This window comes from Cebus imitator, unplaced genomic scaffold (assembly GCF_001604975.1).
Source record: "Cebus imitator isolate Cc_AM_T3 unplaced genomic scaffold, Cebus_imitator-1.0 Scaffold3, whole genome shotgun sequence".
NCBI classification, from domain to species: Eukaryota; Metazoa; Chordata; class Mammalia; order Primates; family Cebidae; genus Cebus; species Cebus imitator.
The window spans coordinates 14,914,583-14,932,686 of NW_016107318.1; the positions used below are offsets into that span (position 1 = coordinate 14,914,583).

The 18,104-nt window shown below is 39.5% G+C and overlaps 1 protein-coding gene across 2 annotated transcripts in view; it reads left to right on the plus strand.

Moving 5' to 3' along the window:
• Positions 1-17,670, plus strand: part of SLC35D1 (solute carrier family 35 member D1) — a 57,199-nt gene extending 39,529 nt beyond the window's left edge. For both annotated transcript variants that reach the window (XM_017532445.2, XM_017532435.2), the window contains 3 exons: positions 685-763; positions 6,677-6,759; positions 13,523-17,670. In XM_017532445.2, the coding sequence (XP_017387934.1) occupies positions 685-763; positions 6,677-6,759; positions 13,523-13,631 (271 nt within the window). In that variant the 3' untranslated portion in view covers positions 13,632-17,670. The remainder of the gene's footprint in view (positions 1-684; positions 764-6,676; positions 6,760-13,522) is intronic.
• The last annotated feature ends 434 nt before the right edge of the window (positions 17,671-18,104 follow it).

Below are 18,104 nucleotides of genomic sequence, written 5' to 3' on the forward strand. Positions count from 1 at the left end.
ATGTAAAGGATGAGAGGGTACCTGCAAACATGTCCCTTCTCCTCACCTCCGTATTTCTCTAATGTGTTTTTTTCCCTCAGCCTGTCAGTTTAGTTGCTATTTGTGACTGGATCTGGCACATAGTGAGCAGGTGCTTCAAAATAAAGTTGACATGATGCCTTGGTACTAAGCCAGGCTCAGAAGCCTCAGTGTAAATCAGAGCATTCCAGCTGCTGCCACTTAGTTGTTAAGTGAACCTATATTCTCTCTTAAAGTAGCTTTAATTTGGTTTCTTTCATATCTAAGGATCTCTTTTGCCTTCATCCTAGCCCAGAGGACATGTTGTCCTCATGGAAGGTGCACAACTGAGTTTTAGGGTCTGTGAGCTCTGAGCTTTCTGTCTGTCTGGCTTAGGTGTATTAGTAGGAAGCATGGGCTAATAAAAATACTCATGATTATTTGTGATGGTTCAGGGTTTTGATGAGGGCAGGAAGGAAAAACACTTGATAAGGAGATGAATATGTTTCTCTTTAGGGAAATTTTAAAAATTCTGAAGCTGCTGGATAAGAAGCAGTGAGGTGGGGAAAATTCATAGCTGGTCAGTGACTAGAATGTGCTGGGTTGGCCAACACTGATGTTTATCTTGGCTAGAGATTATTATAAAGTAAGAAACTGGATTTTATACCTCATCCTTCTTCATTCTAGGTTTATCTTAATGTATGCCACGGTACTCTGCACGCAGTATAATTCTGCTCTTACAACTACAATAGTTGGATGTATTAAGGTAAGTAGAAAATTGCTGATATCTTTTTGGTACCTGCGTTACTTGAAAGTTGTTCCTCTAAGAGTCTGGCTATGGCCTTAAGAACCAAGTTGTTATTTCCTCACTTAACTGTCTTAGTTTGACAAATTGTGGTGATAGTTTGTGAAACAGTCTTTAAGAATGCAGGGAAGGCATAGTCTCTACTTGCAGGCAGCTTAGCTCTGAGAAGCATGGGAAAAGGAAAATATATTATCTAAATAGAGGAAGGAAGGAATAGAATTAGGTTTGTTTCTGATGAGAGGGCAGATTAACAGCTTGGTAGTGATAAGCCTGTCTCTGTAACCCCCCACTGAGTACTGCTTTGTTCTCTGCCCCTCTGAGATCTGGCTGTTTTCTAGGGAAAGGATGCTGGCCAGAAGCTAATCAGGGGAGTTTTCCTATGCCTGAGTGAAACCTTAGATGGCTCACTTTTGAAAGCTGTGTCTGACATTTCCAGTGATCTCATTTCCTCCTGATACATTTTATTTGAGGGAGACTAATTTGTCTTTAGCCAGGAGAGCCAAGTTGACTTGAATATTGAGCTAAAGTTGGTGGCTTGAAGCCTGAGGCCTCTTTCATCTGACTTTCTGATTCTAGTGCTTTAAGATTCAGGAGGCCACAGCTTGTTCGAATTACAAATGAATTAGCCAAGTGGGCCTGCTTCCTTAAAAAGGCGAGACTGAGAGAGGTAGGTTCTTAACATATGGGAAAGAGAGGGCCGTTACCCTTGTGACATCCTTTCTGATGCCCCATTACTCAGTAGTGAGGGAAGGGGTTTCAGAGGTCAAGTTTTTACTGCTCTGCTGTTTATCTTTGTAGTCTTGATAGAGTAGTGCCCACCTGATCTCAGTTTAGAAACTAGATCAAAAGTCCAGAAAGTGTGGTTTCAGATCACAAAATTGTACGATTTTTTGTGAATAGAATTCCAAATTAAGCTATAAGTCAATTGTGTGAATTCCTTTAGGAAGCTAGAGACAATCTATATGCCAGGGAATTGGGCTGGCTGGGACAATTTTAGTGCCCCAAATTAGCTGTAGCTATATTTTGGTTTTTGTAATGCTTCAAGAGCAAAGTGGTGGCTTGTGTCTTCAGCTTAAGAGCAGTGAGAATGTGAGAAATAGGCCATGTTTCTAGCTAAGGAGAGGGATGATGCAGGAAAGCCTATGTTTTATTTTAATAAGTAAACCTATTTGCCTGGAGTTTCTTAGTGTACGTTATCATTATCAACATGGGATACAAATAAAATCATTCTTGTTCATATAAAGTTTATATTTTTGATATATGTTCCTCCTCACAGTAGTACACGAACTCCATGGATTTACTCATTCCAGGATGATTAATTTTACTTTCAAACTTCACAGGGAGGCAAAAACGGAAATGTCTGATTAGTTCACTGTTGCTCTTGCTTCTCACTGGTGCAGGGTATCAGTGTTGAAGGATGGCTTGCACCTGCAGACAGATGGGAATCCACTGATACCCTTGCAAGGTCAAAGTCTCACAGACCACAGTGGAGCTTCTGTCATTAGTGTCCCAGTCATAACCCATTTAGCTCAGCCATTCCTCTGACAGAGGACTTTAAGCTTCCTTTTGTGCTTGAGAAACCCCTGCAAATCCTTAGGTCAGCATTCATTTTTCTCTTCAGCATGGTGGGAAAATCACTTAGGATAACCAGTTAAAAGTAGAAATTCCAAGGCCTACCCAGATAGACTAAGTCAGGATCTCTAGAGTAAAGCTTAGAAATCTTTATATTTAACAAGGTTTCCAGGCAATTGTCAGGTATACTAAAGTTTGAGAATTGCAGTCTTAGTTTTGAGCTACCATGAGTCTTCAGTGCTTCCTGATAATTTCTTTTTTGAAGACGTTGGTGTCTTTTCTTGATAGCCAACCTTGCTTAGGATATCCTAATTTATACCTACAGGTTTTCCAACTTCTGATTTTGAGCAGCATGGTTTAGATTCTCTGTCCCCTTCATTTCTGAAGTTCCTTGGATAACTTATATATATTAATCCAACTTCTCCCTGGACTCTGTATTGGATGAGGTCCTATTATACACTTTCCTAAGTTGCCTACTGGACTTGTTTATTGTTAAATGATACCTAATTTTATTTTTTTCCCTTCAAATAATAAAAAAATCCTTTCTATGGCAACTTCCTGTCTTCATCCTTAGGCCTAGAAGCTGACATAATTTTGAAGGTTCTCTCAAAGGGCATTTTATTAGAAAAATAATTTTGAAGTTTCTTTTTGGCCTTTTACACTGTAGCAATTTACTTTGTGTCTCATAGGCCTAATCTAGAGGCCTATGATAAATAATAGGTCAGAGAAACACCAAAAGCAACAGCAACAGAAGCCAAAATAGACAAATGGGATCTAATTAAACTTAAGAGCTTCTTGACAGCAAAAGAAACAATCATTGGAGTGAATCAGCAACCAACAGAATGGGAAAATTTTTTTGCAATATACCCATCTAACAAAGGGCTAAAATCCAGAATCTACAAAGAACTAAAGCAGATTTACAAGAAAAAAGCCATTCAAAAGTGGGCAAAGGATACAAACAGACACTTTTCAAAAGACATATATGAGGCCAACAAACATATGAAAAAAATGCTCATCATCATTGGTCATTAGAGAAATTCAAATCAAAACCACATTGAGATACCATCTCACACTGGTTAGAATGGCGATCATTAAAAAATCTGGAGACAGCAGATGGTGGAGAGGATGTGGAGAAGAAGGAACACTTCTACACTGTTGGTGGGAGTGTAAATTAGTTCAACCATTATGGAAGACAGTGTGGTGATTCCTCAAGGATCTAGAAACAGAAATTCCATTTGACCCAGGAATCCCATTACTGGGTATATACCCAAAGGATTATAAATGCTCTTTTGTAAAGACAGATTCACACGTATGTTCATTGCAGTGCTGTTTACGGTAGCAGAGACCTGGAACCAACCCACATGCCCATCAACGATAGACTGGACAAAGAAAATGTGGCACATATATACCATGGAATACTATGCAGCCATAAAAAATGATGAGTTTTTGTCCTTTGTAGAGACATGGATGAATCTAGAAACCATCATTCTTAGCAAACTGACACAAGAACAGAAAACCAAACACCACATGTTTTCTCTCATAGGCGGGTGACGAACAGTGAGAACACTTGGGCACAGGGAAGAGAACAACACTCACTGGGCTAGGTGTGGGGATGGAGGGGAGGGAAAGCAGAGTGAGGGGGTGGGCAGGAAGGATGGGAAGGGATAACACTGGGAGAAATGCCTGATGTAGGCGATTGGGCTAGGTGTGGGGGTGGAGAGGAGGGAAAGTGGGGGTGGGGTAGGGGGTGGGCAGGGAGGATGGGGAGGGATGGATAACACTGGGAGAAATGCCTGATCAGGTGATGCGGGGGTGGGGCGGGGGGATGGAGACAGCAAACCACTATGGCATGTATGTACCTATGCAACAGTCCTACAGGATGCAGGATGTGCACATGTACACCAGAGCCCAAAATAAAATTAAAAAAAAAAATCAGCTCACCGTAGACAGACTAGTAAAATAAAAACGTATCTAATTTATTAATGTGTATATGGAGAATATTGCAGAGTGACTGCCCAACCTCCTAGTGGGTCATAGAAGCTTACATACTATCTTGAAGTTACAGAAAGAATGGGGGCTTAGATTGGGCAAAATAGGTTATAGGAGGGAGAGAAGAGGAGGCTTGGCTAGCAAAGGTGGTCTTGTTATACAGATGAAATCTCACAGGTAGCAGCCCTTAGAAAGAATAGATGATAGATGGTTTTTTAGACCATTAAAGATGTCAGACACTCAGTTAATGTTTCCTAGATCTGGACAAGGGAAGGCCTGACTGCAGTCAGTGTAGATTTTTTACAAATGTAAATTTCCCTCACAAAAGACAGCTTTGCAGAGCTACTTCTGTTTATTGGCTTTCTGACGACCATCTAAGACTACCGTATGTTGGCCAGGTGCGGTGGCTCACACCTGTAATCCCAGCACTTTGGGAGGCTGAGGCAGGTGGATCCTGCGATCAGGAGATCGAGACCATCCTGGCCAACATAGTGAAACCCCATCTCTACTAAAAACACAAAAATTAGTAGGGTGTGGTGATGTGCTCCCATAGTCCCAGCTACTCGGGAGGCTGAGGGAGAAGAATCACTTGAACCGGGAGACGGAGGTTGCAGTGAGCCAAGATTGCATCACTGCACTCCAGCCTGGCAACAGAGTGAGACTCCATCTAAAAAAAAAAAAGAAAAAAAAAATACTGTATGTTAAAGAAATATATTTGGGGGTAAAATATTTTGATTTCCTGCAACTCCAAATCTGAAATCCAAAATGCTTGCTCCAGAGTCTAAAACTTTTTGAATGCCAACATGATATTCAAAGGAAATAATCATTGAAGATTTGGATTTTTGGATTTGAGATACAAAACTGGTAAGTGTAATGGAAATATTACAAAATCTGAAATACTTCTAGTCTCAAGCATTTGGGACCTGATAAGGGATATTCAGCCTCTAGTTTAAATTTTAGAAACTTATTTTTTGTTTTTGTGGTCTTAAGATAATTAAAAGGGAGCCAGAAGATGTTTGCACCTGCGAGTGTCAGGAGAAGTGATTTTAAGTATAATACCTTGATTTCTCATGTGTTTTCTTAAGATACCAAGGAAGATTCCTCTAAAAACAGTCATTATATTGGTAAAGTCCCCACCATTCCCTTTTTTCCATTTTGGAAGAAGAGGCAAAGATATTTTAGGTTCTGGAGGTGCATGTGCAGGTTTGTTATATGGGTAAATTATGTGTCACTGAGACCTAGTGTACAAATGATCCTGTCACCTAGGTAGCGAGCGTAGTACCCAACAGGTAGTCTCCCTACTTACACTCCCCTTTTACGCTCCCACCTCAAGCAGCCCCCAGTGTCTGTTGCTCTTATCTTTGTATCCATGTACATTCATTCAGTGTTTAGCTCCCATTTACAAGTGAGAGCATGTGGTATTTGGTTTTCTGTTCCTATGTTAGTTTGGCCTCATGCTGCATCCATGTTGCTGCAAAGGACATGATTTTGTTCTTTTTTATGACTGCATAGTATTCCATGATATGTGTGTACCACAGTCCATCATTAATGGGCATCTTGGTTGATTGCATATCTTGGCTGTTGGGAATAATATTGCAGTGAACATAAGAGTACATGTGTCTCTTTTGTAGAACAATTTATTTTCCTTTGGGGATATAACCCAGTAGTGGGATTGGTGAGTCAGATGGTACTTCTGTTATAAGTTCTTTGATAAATGTCCACACTGCTTTCCACAGGGGCTTAACTAAATTTATATTCCCCCCAACAGTGTATAAATAAGCATTCCCTTTGCTCTCCAACCTTTGCCAACATCTGTTGTTTTTTGACTTTTTAATAATAGCCATCCTGACTGGTGTGAGATGGTATCCCATTGTGGTTTTGATTTATATTTCTCTGATGATTAGTGATGAGCCTTTTTCATATATTTATTTGCTGCATGTGTATTTTCTTTTGAGAAATGTCTGTTCATGTCCTTTGCCCATCTTTTAATGGGATTATTTGTATTTTGTTGGTTGAATTAGGTTGCTTATCAATTCCAGATATGAAACCTTTGTCCAATGCATAGTTTGTGAATATTTTCTCCCATTCTGCTGATAGTTTTCTTCAATTTTGGCAAAAGCATTTATCTTCTGGAGAAATAGATTGGGAAGAGGCTAATGTCACTGATTGCTTATACTATTATTAGGGTTGGTGGGTTTTCGTTGTCTTTTATTTGCTTTTGGATTTTAAGGATAGATATTTGGATGAGTTTTATATATATTTAAGAAACTCAGTTAAACCTATGTAACAGTATATTACTATTTTTATTTTTAGAATATATTAATAACTTACATTGGAATGGTTTTTGGTGGAGATTATATTTTCACGTGGACAAACTTCATTGGCTTAAATATCAGGTAAGTAAAAGTATTTAATTAAATTGAAAACTGGGGATTGGATATTCAAATAGTTTCACAATAAGGTTAGGCTACTATATTGATGGAAAATTTATTCATTAATAAACATTATGGAGTACCTTTTTTGTGCTACATATTTAATGTCTCTACATAATGCGTTTTAAGAAGCGGGGAGATGTTGGGCATGGTGGCTTATACCTATAATCTCAACACTTTGGGAGACTGAGGTGGACAGATTGCTTGAGCCCAGGAGTTTGAGACCAGCCTGGGCAACATTGCAAAACCCCATCTCTACAAAAAAAAATACCAGTATTACCTGGGCATGGTAGTGCACGCCTGTAGTCCCAGCTATTTGAGAGGCTGAGGTAAGAGGATCACTTAGGAGGAGGCCAAGGCTGCAGTGAGCTGTGATTGCACTGCATTTTGGCCTAAAAAAAAAGGTTGTGGGGAGAGAAAATGCTTCTATATGCTATGCAGAATATTTGGGGAATTTTTTCTAGAAGTTGAACTCCCTTTATTTAGCCTTGAAAGCACTCTAATTATTATGCTAGTTGCCAGTGCAATGTTCTCTAAATACAGGGCTAAAGAAGAATAACAAACAATTGTTTGATGTGTGCCTGACCTCAGACATGTTACTACCTTTCTTTAGATCTTACATGTCTTCATCAGTGAAGGGGGTTACTTGTATTGTTTGAAAGATCTTTTGCAGTTCTTGAATTTTGAATCCTATGGTTTTAAATACTGTTTACATGCCTAAAAATGATCAAATTTCTGTTTGGGCCAGACCTCTGTTCTCCAGCAGACCACATGACATTTCCTGCTGACATGTCTTAAATTGAACTCTTTTTCTTTCTTTCAAAGTCTGCACTACCCATAGTCTCTATCATCTTAGTTGATGGAGACCCCATCCTTCTAGCTACTCCATTTAAAAATCTTGGTGTTGTCTTTGACCTTTCTATCTCATATCTAATATCCAGTGCGTTAGCAAATTTTATGGGTTTTACCTTCAGAAACTATCCAACAGAAGATCTCTTCTCACTATTAGCATTGCTTTCATACTCATCTAAGCTACCAGCTTGCCTAGATTATTGCCCTAATCTTATACACTTTTACGCCTGGCTTGATTCATCCACCTCCCTCTCTTGCCATACACTCTCAACAGAGTAGGCAGTACACATTCTTTGTAAAAGGTAAATCTGAATATATCATTCTTTTAATGCTCCCATACTCTCCACCCATGACTATTGAAGTTCCAAAGTCCTTCCAAGGCCCCACTAGATCTAGCCCGTTTACTTCTTTAACTTTAGCCACTGCTTCTCTTCTTCTCCCTTACTCTACTTCATCTGTATAGACCTCCTTGCTGTTCCTCTAGGATATTTGGCATGCTCCCTCTTCAGAACTTTTAGACTGAATATTTTCCCTGCCTGGAATATACTGCCAGATTATTTGCATGGCTGACTCTTTTATACCTATAAGATTTTGCTCAGATGTTACCTTCTCAAGGAAATTTACCCTGACCAAACAAAAGCATGAAGGTGGAAATGCAGGTGTTGGATGAGGACTGGGGAGAGCGGCCAGTAGGCTCTCCAGTGTGGTTAGATTAAGAGGGATTTCACAAGGGTAACACTGGAAAAGTAGGTTAGTAACCGAGTGTGAGGTGCCTCTCAGATGTCTCATAACAGGAAGAATGAGTGCCCAATTAGGAAGACATTCTGAGAGACACTAATAGACTGCAGATGGTAGAGGTTGGGTCAAAACTTACTTACTTGCCATACAATTAATACCTAGTTGGGATGATCAAAAACAGGAATGTCTTATTGTACTTTGGACTCCTTGATTTTCTGGGCAAATGGGGTATTGCAGCCATGAGGATGAAGAGAAGCAGCAATTGCCAAAACCCCTTTCATCTTTTTACTGTTCATTGATATCAGCCCCTGGTGTGCCTTAGCATTTTGACCAAGAGTTTGACTTTTACTGCCGTTTTATCCTTATTGGGTGGCCACTGCATGCTACTTAACATTGTGAAATGAACTATTGTCTCATATAATTTAAGTATATAATTTAACATAATATGCTAATATACATATAATGTAACGTATAATAACATATCTATAACATAACATGCTAATATGTATAACATACTGTCATATAATTAAATTATGTAATATAATTTCTACTTCAATCCTGTAAGAATGGTATTATAGTCTCGATTTCACAGGTATGAGGGAACTGAAGCTCTAAGGAGCTAAGTAACTTGCCCCACATCATAGAGCTTTGCAAGTGGCAGAGTGCAAGTTAGATTCTCTTTATTCAACACTATGACACCTTTGTGTTTCTCTCTGTTCAGATTGGAAAGTTTTGAAAGGTAGTAGATACAGAGGCAATACAGCTCTGCTGTATTAGGCTAGTGAGGAAGAAGATGGGAAAAGACTTCCTAAGAGTTGCTGTATGGAGAGTGAAGATGTCTTTGGTCATTGTAGGAAGAATGTACCCAGAAACCTGGTTTCAATTATTTGGCAGGAATTTTGTTTGTTAGGAAATAGCAGTACAAGTCAAACTCTTGGTTCATAGGTTTTGATATAGATTGGCTTATTTGACATACAGAAGGCAGGGTCTAATCTGGGAGGCAGAGCTAGCTGCCTAGACACATGAACAAACATGTCAGTGATGAGATGTGATGGAAATAGCCTGGACTATTAGGACTCTTGTTCCCTGGCCATGAGGTTGCTATATTGAAAGCATTTGTAGTCTGTATTTTTGGAATGGATATCTAATTGTTGGGGGCTAATGAATATGTCCATGACTGTAAGTTTAGGAGAAGTAGACTGTGTTTGTATTGCTTTTGAAGATCAAAAGTGGATCAGAGCAGATGAAGTAGATTTAGTAGAGTCAATAGATTGGAAGCAGTTTGGTACATTCCAGTCAGATTTGCAGTATTCTAACTAACAACGTCCCTGTCTCAGGAACTGTAACTTTGTCTTTTTTTTCTGGTTGTCTCCCAGCTGTGTCTGCCACAGCAGGTCTCTATGAATTAAGAGTTGGCAGTGCCACTTTGGGAGGCCATGGTGGGTGAATCAGAAAGTCAAGAGATGGAGACCATCCTGGCCAACATGGTGAAACCCTGTCTCTACAAAAAATATAAAATTAGCTGGGCGTGTTGGCATGCGCCTGTAGTCCCAGCTATTCAGAAGGCTGAGGCAGGAGAATCGCTTGAACCCAGGAGGTGGAGGTTGCAGTGAGCCGAGACCGTGCCACTGCACTCCAGCCTGGCAACAGAGTGAGACTCTCTCTCAAAAAAAAAAGAGCTGGTAGTGCCATGGTTTGAAGATTAGACAGATGAAAACATTGCTTGAAAGTTTTTTTAAATGCATAAACCTAGGCTTGCATAATGTTTGTACCTTATTTTTGATATGCATGTTTTAACTTTTTAAAAGAAAAAGTTTGTTGACCATTTCTAATACCAGGGGTTCTTCTTTTAAAAAATGAGTATTTAGGATGATCTAATATATTAACACCAATTTCAGAGTACTAGAAGATATCAGCTTTAATGTGAATATTTATGAGGCCAATAGATTAGTAAAAGGGTCTTTGTTTGAAGTAGTAGAAGATCCTGATTTAGAATCATTTGGTAATGATGTATAAAAATTCAGATATAACCCTTCACCCCTTCAAATCTGGGCTTTTCTTCATTTTCCCTTTCTCTTCCCCCCAAATTCCCCCTTCCCCAAAGCTGCTAGAGAGCAACTTATAGTTCCTTTCCAAAGCATTTATTAATCACTATATAATGCATAGTAATCTCATTGATGAATATTCCTTTCTCTTCAGGTGGTTCATGAATTGCCCTTTCTGAATATTTATAGTTGATAATGATCAAGTCAGTAATAAAGATGAAATTAAAAATATTTTGTTGTTGCCTCAAGTTACAACCTTGTGGCAGTAGTGCGCCCCCTCTTTCATAATGTTATGTCTCCTTGCTCTATGGTCTGAATGTTTGTATTCCTCCAAAATTCATATGTTGAGCTCTCAGCTCCCAAAGTGATTATATTAGGAGGTAGGGCTTTGGGAGATGATTAGGTCATGGAGTTGGCACCCTCATGAATGAGATTAGTGCCCTTATATAAGAGATCCTAGAGCCTGATGAGAAGGTACTGTTTATGAATCAGAAAGAGAACCCTCTCTAGACATTAAATCTGGCTTGATCTTGGACTCCCCAGCCTCTAGGACTGTGAGAAATAAATTTCTGTTGTTTATAAGCCACCATTTATGGTATTTTTATAGCAGTTTAAATGGAGTATGATATTTATTATTGTAACAGCTTACCTTTTGTCAGGAGTATATCTCCCCTCTGGTCTGTGAGTGTCGGCTGACATGGAAGGGAGGGGAGAAGAGAATGAAGAGAAGATTATTTATGTAATCTCATTTAATCCATAGACAAGCTTAGACAGATAACATTCTTCTTATTTGATTAATACAGAAATGGAATCTCAGAGAAATTAACTTGCCTAGGGTCACATAGCTAGTGCATGTTGAACATCTAAAATCGAGAATGCTCCAAAATCTGGAATTTTTGAATGCTGACAGACACTCAAAGGAAATGCTTGTTGGAATATTTCAGATTTGGGATTTGGATGCTTGGCTGGTAAATATAATGCAGATATTCCAAAATTTGAAATCAGAAACACTTCTGATTCCAAGCGTTTTAGATAAGAGATACTCAACCTATAGTATATTCAGGATTTGAACCAAGACCTAACTGTAGAGTCAGTGTTTTTTCAATACATTAACTATGCTGGGAGTATAGGGTCTGACATTATCATTAGGGCTATGCCTGGAATAAATTCTAGGACATTCTTTGTCTTCTTCTATCCTGTGCTTCCCCAGTATTCCTAACCAGTTTAAATAGGCTTAATATGAACATCAAAGGTTGTCTTAACAAAGATTGTCTTAACAGGAAAAATAAGAAAGCATTTTTGTTTTTTAGGTTCTGGGAAGGAGAAGCTAGAGAAACGCAGGATGAAAGAAAGGAGAGGCAGCCCTTCTACTTTGTTTTGGGGTGGGTTGGAGGCAAAGGGAAATTGACTGTCATGTGAATGGACATACATGTGAACCTCTAGGAGAGTCATCAAATTCCAAAAAAAAAAATTAAATGGGAAAAAGCTGCTAGATGAAGGAAAAGATGAAGCTCTATGAACATTGGCCTAAGAATTATCTGGTCTTACTCAGTTCATGAGGCCCCTTTCTTAGTGGGGTGATAGGGGATACTCAGTTCAGCAGTTACCTATTGTGTTGCTAAAAAGTGCCAGGCCAATTGCCAGAGTCTCTGTACAGCTAAAAGAATAAGGCCATGGGAAACTAACAAGATGATAAGGACAAAATGAGGATGTGTAACTAATATCCAGTGGCGCAGGGGTCATAAGGGAGGCAGCAGTTGGAGTGGAGAAAGACTGACCTGGGTTTTATTCTGGTGCATCATTAGAATGCTTTGTGACCCTGAGCAAGGTACCTTATGACTCTGGGACTTTCCTCATCTATAAAATGGACACCTTGGAGGGATATTGTACCTTGCAGGAATACTGCAAAAACAGGAAATGTATATGAAATGCTTAACATGTAGATGTTAATAATTTGTTTGCTCTTAAGTGCTGTGAGGTGCAGATGAGGAAAAGGAAGAATCTGTTTGGGAAGGTTAGATTGGAAAAGCCTTTATTTTTGGTTGATTGGGGTCTCAGACAATGGCTAATACTATGTGAGCATGTGCAGTGAAGAACAAGCGCCAGTGCCTGATCCCGCTTTCTTCCTAGTGGGAACAAGAGCTCGGCATCTCTTACCCTTCTGCACTGGTCAGGGGCTGATGTCAAAGCCCAGAAGAGAACAGAACTAATTTCAAATAAGCAGCAAGTTCGTGAATCAAGTGGTCAGACGATAGATGAGTGCCAAACCCAGGGCAGAAGAATTTGAGCCCAGGTCAGGCACCCAGCTGGCTGGAAACCAAGAGAGTCTTGGGTGGCAGTTTCAGTGGAAGAGCCAGGGAGGGCAGGCCAGGAGTGATTGGATCTGTGAGCTCCTCCAGCCTACTTTCCACTTAGTGAGTAGGACAGGAGGCTGTGTATCCTAGGTGAGTTTGAGGTCCCCACAGAGAATGGACTGAGTAATCAGTCACCAAAGAGTGTACCCTCCTGGTGGTAGATAAGTGAGGGGTACCAGCAACCACCTGTCATAGGCTGATGGCTCAGATGATAAGTCCCCCACTGTGAACTTGCTTTTAGTCAGAGAGAAATCAGCTCTGTGAATCTCCTAGGGTCTGCATATTTAACTTACAAATTTGGGATGGTTCCTCTTAATGCCTGTTTTTCAAAATGCAAAAATACAAGTAAAAATTTACCTGTAATGTTAACATCCAGCTGTAACCACTGTTAATATTCTTGGTGTGTTCCTTACAGACTTTTGTCTATTCCAGTGCATATTGATGTACATATTCATGTTCATTTAAATAAAATGGGATTAGACAATGCTTGATGTTTTATGAGATATTTTCTCTTAAAAATTTAAGATGTCTCATAAAATCTAATATGATACCTGTTTTTATTTTATACCATTTTAATAGATGCATAGTATTCCATTATATTAATTGTACAATTCCCCACTGTGAAATTTTACCCTTATCTAATTTTTTGGTGTAAGTTGTTTTTTTTTTTAACCAAATAGAGTGTTTACCTAAAACCCTCTCTTCCTCCATCTCTAATGGTGGTTTTCTGTTTTGCAGCATTGCTGGGAGCCTGGTGTATTCCTATATCACTTTCACTGAAGAGCAGCTGAGCAAGCAGTCAGAGGCTAGTAACAAGCTGGATGTTAAGGGGAAAGGAGCAGTGTGACCAGAGGATTGCTTCATCTACGTAGGCCTAAGTTTTAATCTACTCAGAACACTGGCAATTCCTACAGAGACACTGAGGTGTCTTGATTATGGAGGAAATACCATTCCTTTGCACATGTACAATCTGAGGATTGATTGCTGCCTTTTAAAATTTTATGATGAGAGAAACTTATAATTGACTATTTTAAATACGTTGTTTGAATTAATTTATATCAGACTGGAAAATGTACTGGGCTTTTTAATTTATTTTTCTTCTATGCCGATGGTGAAACATCAGTGTTTTGAAAGTATTTTATTTCATAATTTGATATCCAGGTGTCCCTGAGAGCTGCATATATAATGTTTTCCAACTGGAGCTTCCTCATTCAAATTGTTGCTGCATCTGGAGGCAGTTTAGCCTTTCCTCTGCTGGAAATGCAGACAAATATGTGAAATTTCTCTTTGAATCTTATTTCTTATGATTGCATTGTCTTCATGTCATCATTGCATTTGCCAAAGAGAACAACTTTGGCACCCTAAAAATATCTGGGGCTTTGAAGTGTATTGCTGTCTATGTTGGCTTCCCTGCCATTCTTGGGATGAGCAGAGTGCATTCCTTGAAAATATGTTCTTTTTTGTTGTGTAGAAAGGGGAGAATGAAGGGCATGAGGAAGTAGGCCTTTTACTCATTTATTCATCTGTTTGATTTATTGATTCAACTAAAATGTTGTCTAAGTGTATGTGCCAGGCATTGTGCTAAAGGCTGGGGATACAGAGATGTTTGTGTAGGTAGTTGAAACATCTCACTCCTGCTATAGTGACTGAGGTAAGATTGAGGATTTAGCTCTGTTAATCGATTCAGAAGATGTCACTAGGAGTAAGTTGTTGTAGCACTCAAAAGCCGCAAATCTGGAAATTGGATTAAAAGTACCTGCCTACCTACCCTGCAACAGCATGAGTCCAAATGCAATGTGAGATGAGGTACAAGAGCTGCATTTTGTAAACCAGTGTAGCTCAGCATTAACTCCCTCTCCAAGTGAGAATGTCATATAGGTAAGTCTGTTTTCCCATGCCTCCTTCCTTTGGTTGGTTGCTTTTTGTATCAATATGATGAGGTCCCACATTTCTGAATCTATTCGTTTGAGGGGAAAGGCTGGTTAGACATCTTGGTATTGTCAAGGGTTGGTTTTTCTCTGTCAGTTTCAGTGTTAGAGTGCCATCACCTTCCTTCTTAAATAACATGAGCAATGAGCAAACTTCCCTCCTTTCAACATTCCCACCTACGTCATAGGCCCCTTGGATGACTTACTGAGCTTGCCAACTTCTCTCAAAACCAATGCTGCATTTTGGGAGAGCAGCTGTGAATGGGAATTGCTTAAATTGCCTCTTGGGGTAATCTGGAGGGTGGAGGTGTTAAATATAATCCTGTGACTTGACTCAGAGATATCCATTGACTTTTGGGATTAGTGTGTTTGCTCAGGCCAGTTGTGCAGTGTGCGAGAGATTAGGCACCTTTGTACTAAGGCACACACTAGTGTCTGTTTCATTGGGTTTGGAATCCACTGGACTCTGTTGACCTAAACAATTAGGGTTTTCATTTTTTTTTAATTTGAAAATTTATATTGAGATCATTTTCATATTCCTGTCTTTCTCTTTGGTTTGTCTTTATTAAAGCCTGGCTCGTGGTGCTGTGTTCCTAGAATTATGCCTGTTGCCAGCTCCCAAGTTATAAGCTCCATTAAGAGCCTTAGACTCACTTTTTTCTAGCATCTTCTGATCTGAGAAAATTCCACTGGGAGTGAAGGACGTTATCTTGTGTCGGATGGGTCTTACTCTCCCTATTTTACCAATGAGAAAACAAAACTCAGAGAAAGGTGACTTGCTAATACATCAAACTCATGTCCTTTTTATTGAACTATGCTGCCATTTGATTAACTGCCCTTCCCCTCTGAGGGAGTAAGGAAATAGATGCTAGCTGAGTTCACTTGAGCTTTTTCAAAAAAGCAAGCAGTTGATTAAATTTGGTGTCAAGAGAGGAGCATACTTTGCAGATCAGCAAGAGTGACAGGTTACCCTGTCCTGGAACCTTATCTCACTTCCAGGCTGACCTTAGTTGGTAATGCCCTTCTTTCTAGCTGTAAATGTTGCCAACACTTCCTGGTTTTGCCTAGGTACAGTGAAAGGGCATAGTGAGAGCTGTTTTTAGTGATTCTGTTCCTTTCGTCAGCAACACAAAGGAGGGAAATTTGAATAATTTTTGTTATAGAATATTTCTTCATGAAAGGCTTTTGGGTGTATTTAACAGGTGTTGGGCTAGAGCCCCACCAGGAGTTGAACTGCCTCTTGGGAGTCAGGTTCCCTAGGAGATCTGTCACCTCTTAGGAGTATTTGAGAAAATCATGTGTAGTTATAGCTTCACTAAATGCCCGTGACAGGCTTCTGTGCCTTGGGAGCCCTGGCTTATGTGGAAACTTCTATCTGACCAGAGCAGCACAGCAACTTACAGCTTCTGCCCTGTCTGTGTGCTGCTTCCTGGATGCCTCCTTCAGCTGCTAACCAGCAATACAAGATGGAGCAGCCTGTGCACGCTGGAGACAAGAGTAGTCTTTTGGAGTTTGTATTTTGATTATTGCAGGCATGGTATGTTATACTGGTGATTTACCTGGCACTATGGCATCTCCCAGAATGTCTGGATTTTGCCTCATGGTTGATATTTACTAGGCAAAATTTCTTTGTCCTGCTAACTACCTCCTGGGAGAAACAGAGCAATACAGAGTTAAATCCTTAATTTTCTCATTGAAACAGATGAGCAGTCTTCCAAATTTGTCTTCCAAAAGACAAGTTCTATGACTAGTGGATCCTGTTCAATGTAAGTGAAGTCCTCTTTGACCAATCTGCTTCTAATCTAATCAATGCTAAATGGATTGGAATAACCCTAGTTGGCCTGGCTACACATTGCCAACATGTCCCGTTGAGTTTTAATTGCCCCATGTGGCTGTGGATTTTATAAGTCAGTCATTTATAGGCTCCAGTTTGTACCTAGTTTTTAAAAAAAGTACATTTACATGCTTTTGGTAGTCCTGTTGTATCAGGAATCCATGGAGGGTTTTGGTCAGTAAAGCTGATGGAGGATCCTCATTGAGAGACAGTGAAGTTTCACATTGAATTGGTTTGAAGTGGCACCCCAGGACTTTGGCCTTGCCTTACTTTACAGCCTTTTTCAGTGAGCAAAGATTTAGTAAGTAGCTGTTGTATGCCAAGCATTTTGCTAAGCACTGGAAAAAAGATAAGGCATGGTTCTTGCTCTCAAGGAGTGTGTAATTATTTAGCCGGACATGGTAACCTGGACCCTAAGTGGGAGAAGGGAGACAGATGAAAGGAGTCAGTGATTTTGTAAACAAGAGCTGCCTGCATAGTTATCAATATCACTGATTTTAGGGGTGCCCCACAGAGCTAAAGCATTTTTTTAAAATCCGAGATGACTTTCATAATTCATATTAATCTTCTAGCTCTTAGCAACACAGTTCTTAGAATTCTATAAGTAGCGTAAGGCCTCCTCCACTACTGTACATGGTCTTGCTTTTCCAAAACTGTAATTTTGGTTCTTTCATTGAACAAGACTGTAATTGATTTTTCTCTCTTTGAGGGAAAAATATCCAGAATAAATGAGATAATGGATATGAAACTACTTAGTACAATGCCTAGTACATATTAGGCACTCAGCAAATGTGGCTACCATGTCATTATTTCATGGTGAGATGCGAGGCAAAACAGGATTCTTAATTTATGCTCTGTAAATGCTAGAGGGCCGGGCAATATGGTATATCCTGAAAAGCATGACCCTGTACCTCATTGCCTCTAGAATCCTTGGGTAACAAGTTTCTTCTGTTCACTGTCTTTTTAAAAAATATCTACTGGACACAATTGTGACCATTATGTGATGCAGGTGATTCTACCTATTTTTTTAAAAAGAACAAAATTGCTTTTATATTATGATGGTACATTTCCTTTAATAAATAAAGTTATTTATTTTCTTCTCCCTTTTCCCCCTCCTTTTTTTTTTTTTTTTTTTTTTTTTTTTTTTTTTTTTTTTTTTCCTTTTTTTTTCCCCCCTTCCCCTTCCCCCCTCCCTAACCCTTTTTGGGGTTTTTTTCCCTCGGTTTTTTTTTTTTTTTTTTTTTTTAAATAAAGACAGGGTCTCACTGTGTTACCAGGCTGGTCTCGAACTCCTGGCCTGAAGTAATCCTTCTGCCTCAGCTTCTGAAAGTGCTGGGATTACAGGTGTGTGCCATGTGTCTGGCTAGAAAAATTATTTTCTATCTTAAAGGAAGATGATTACATTTTAGAATGACAATTCAGTTAAATCTTTCTCAGCTTTTCACCTTAGGATGGCTCCTGCAAAGGCCAGCATTCCTTTTCCCCTCTCTGAATTGAAAGCACTTGACTCCATGATGCCCCTGCTTCCAGGTCTGTCTCAGTTGTTATATATTGTGAG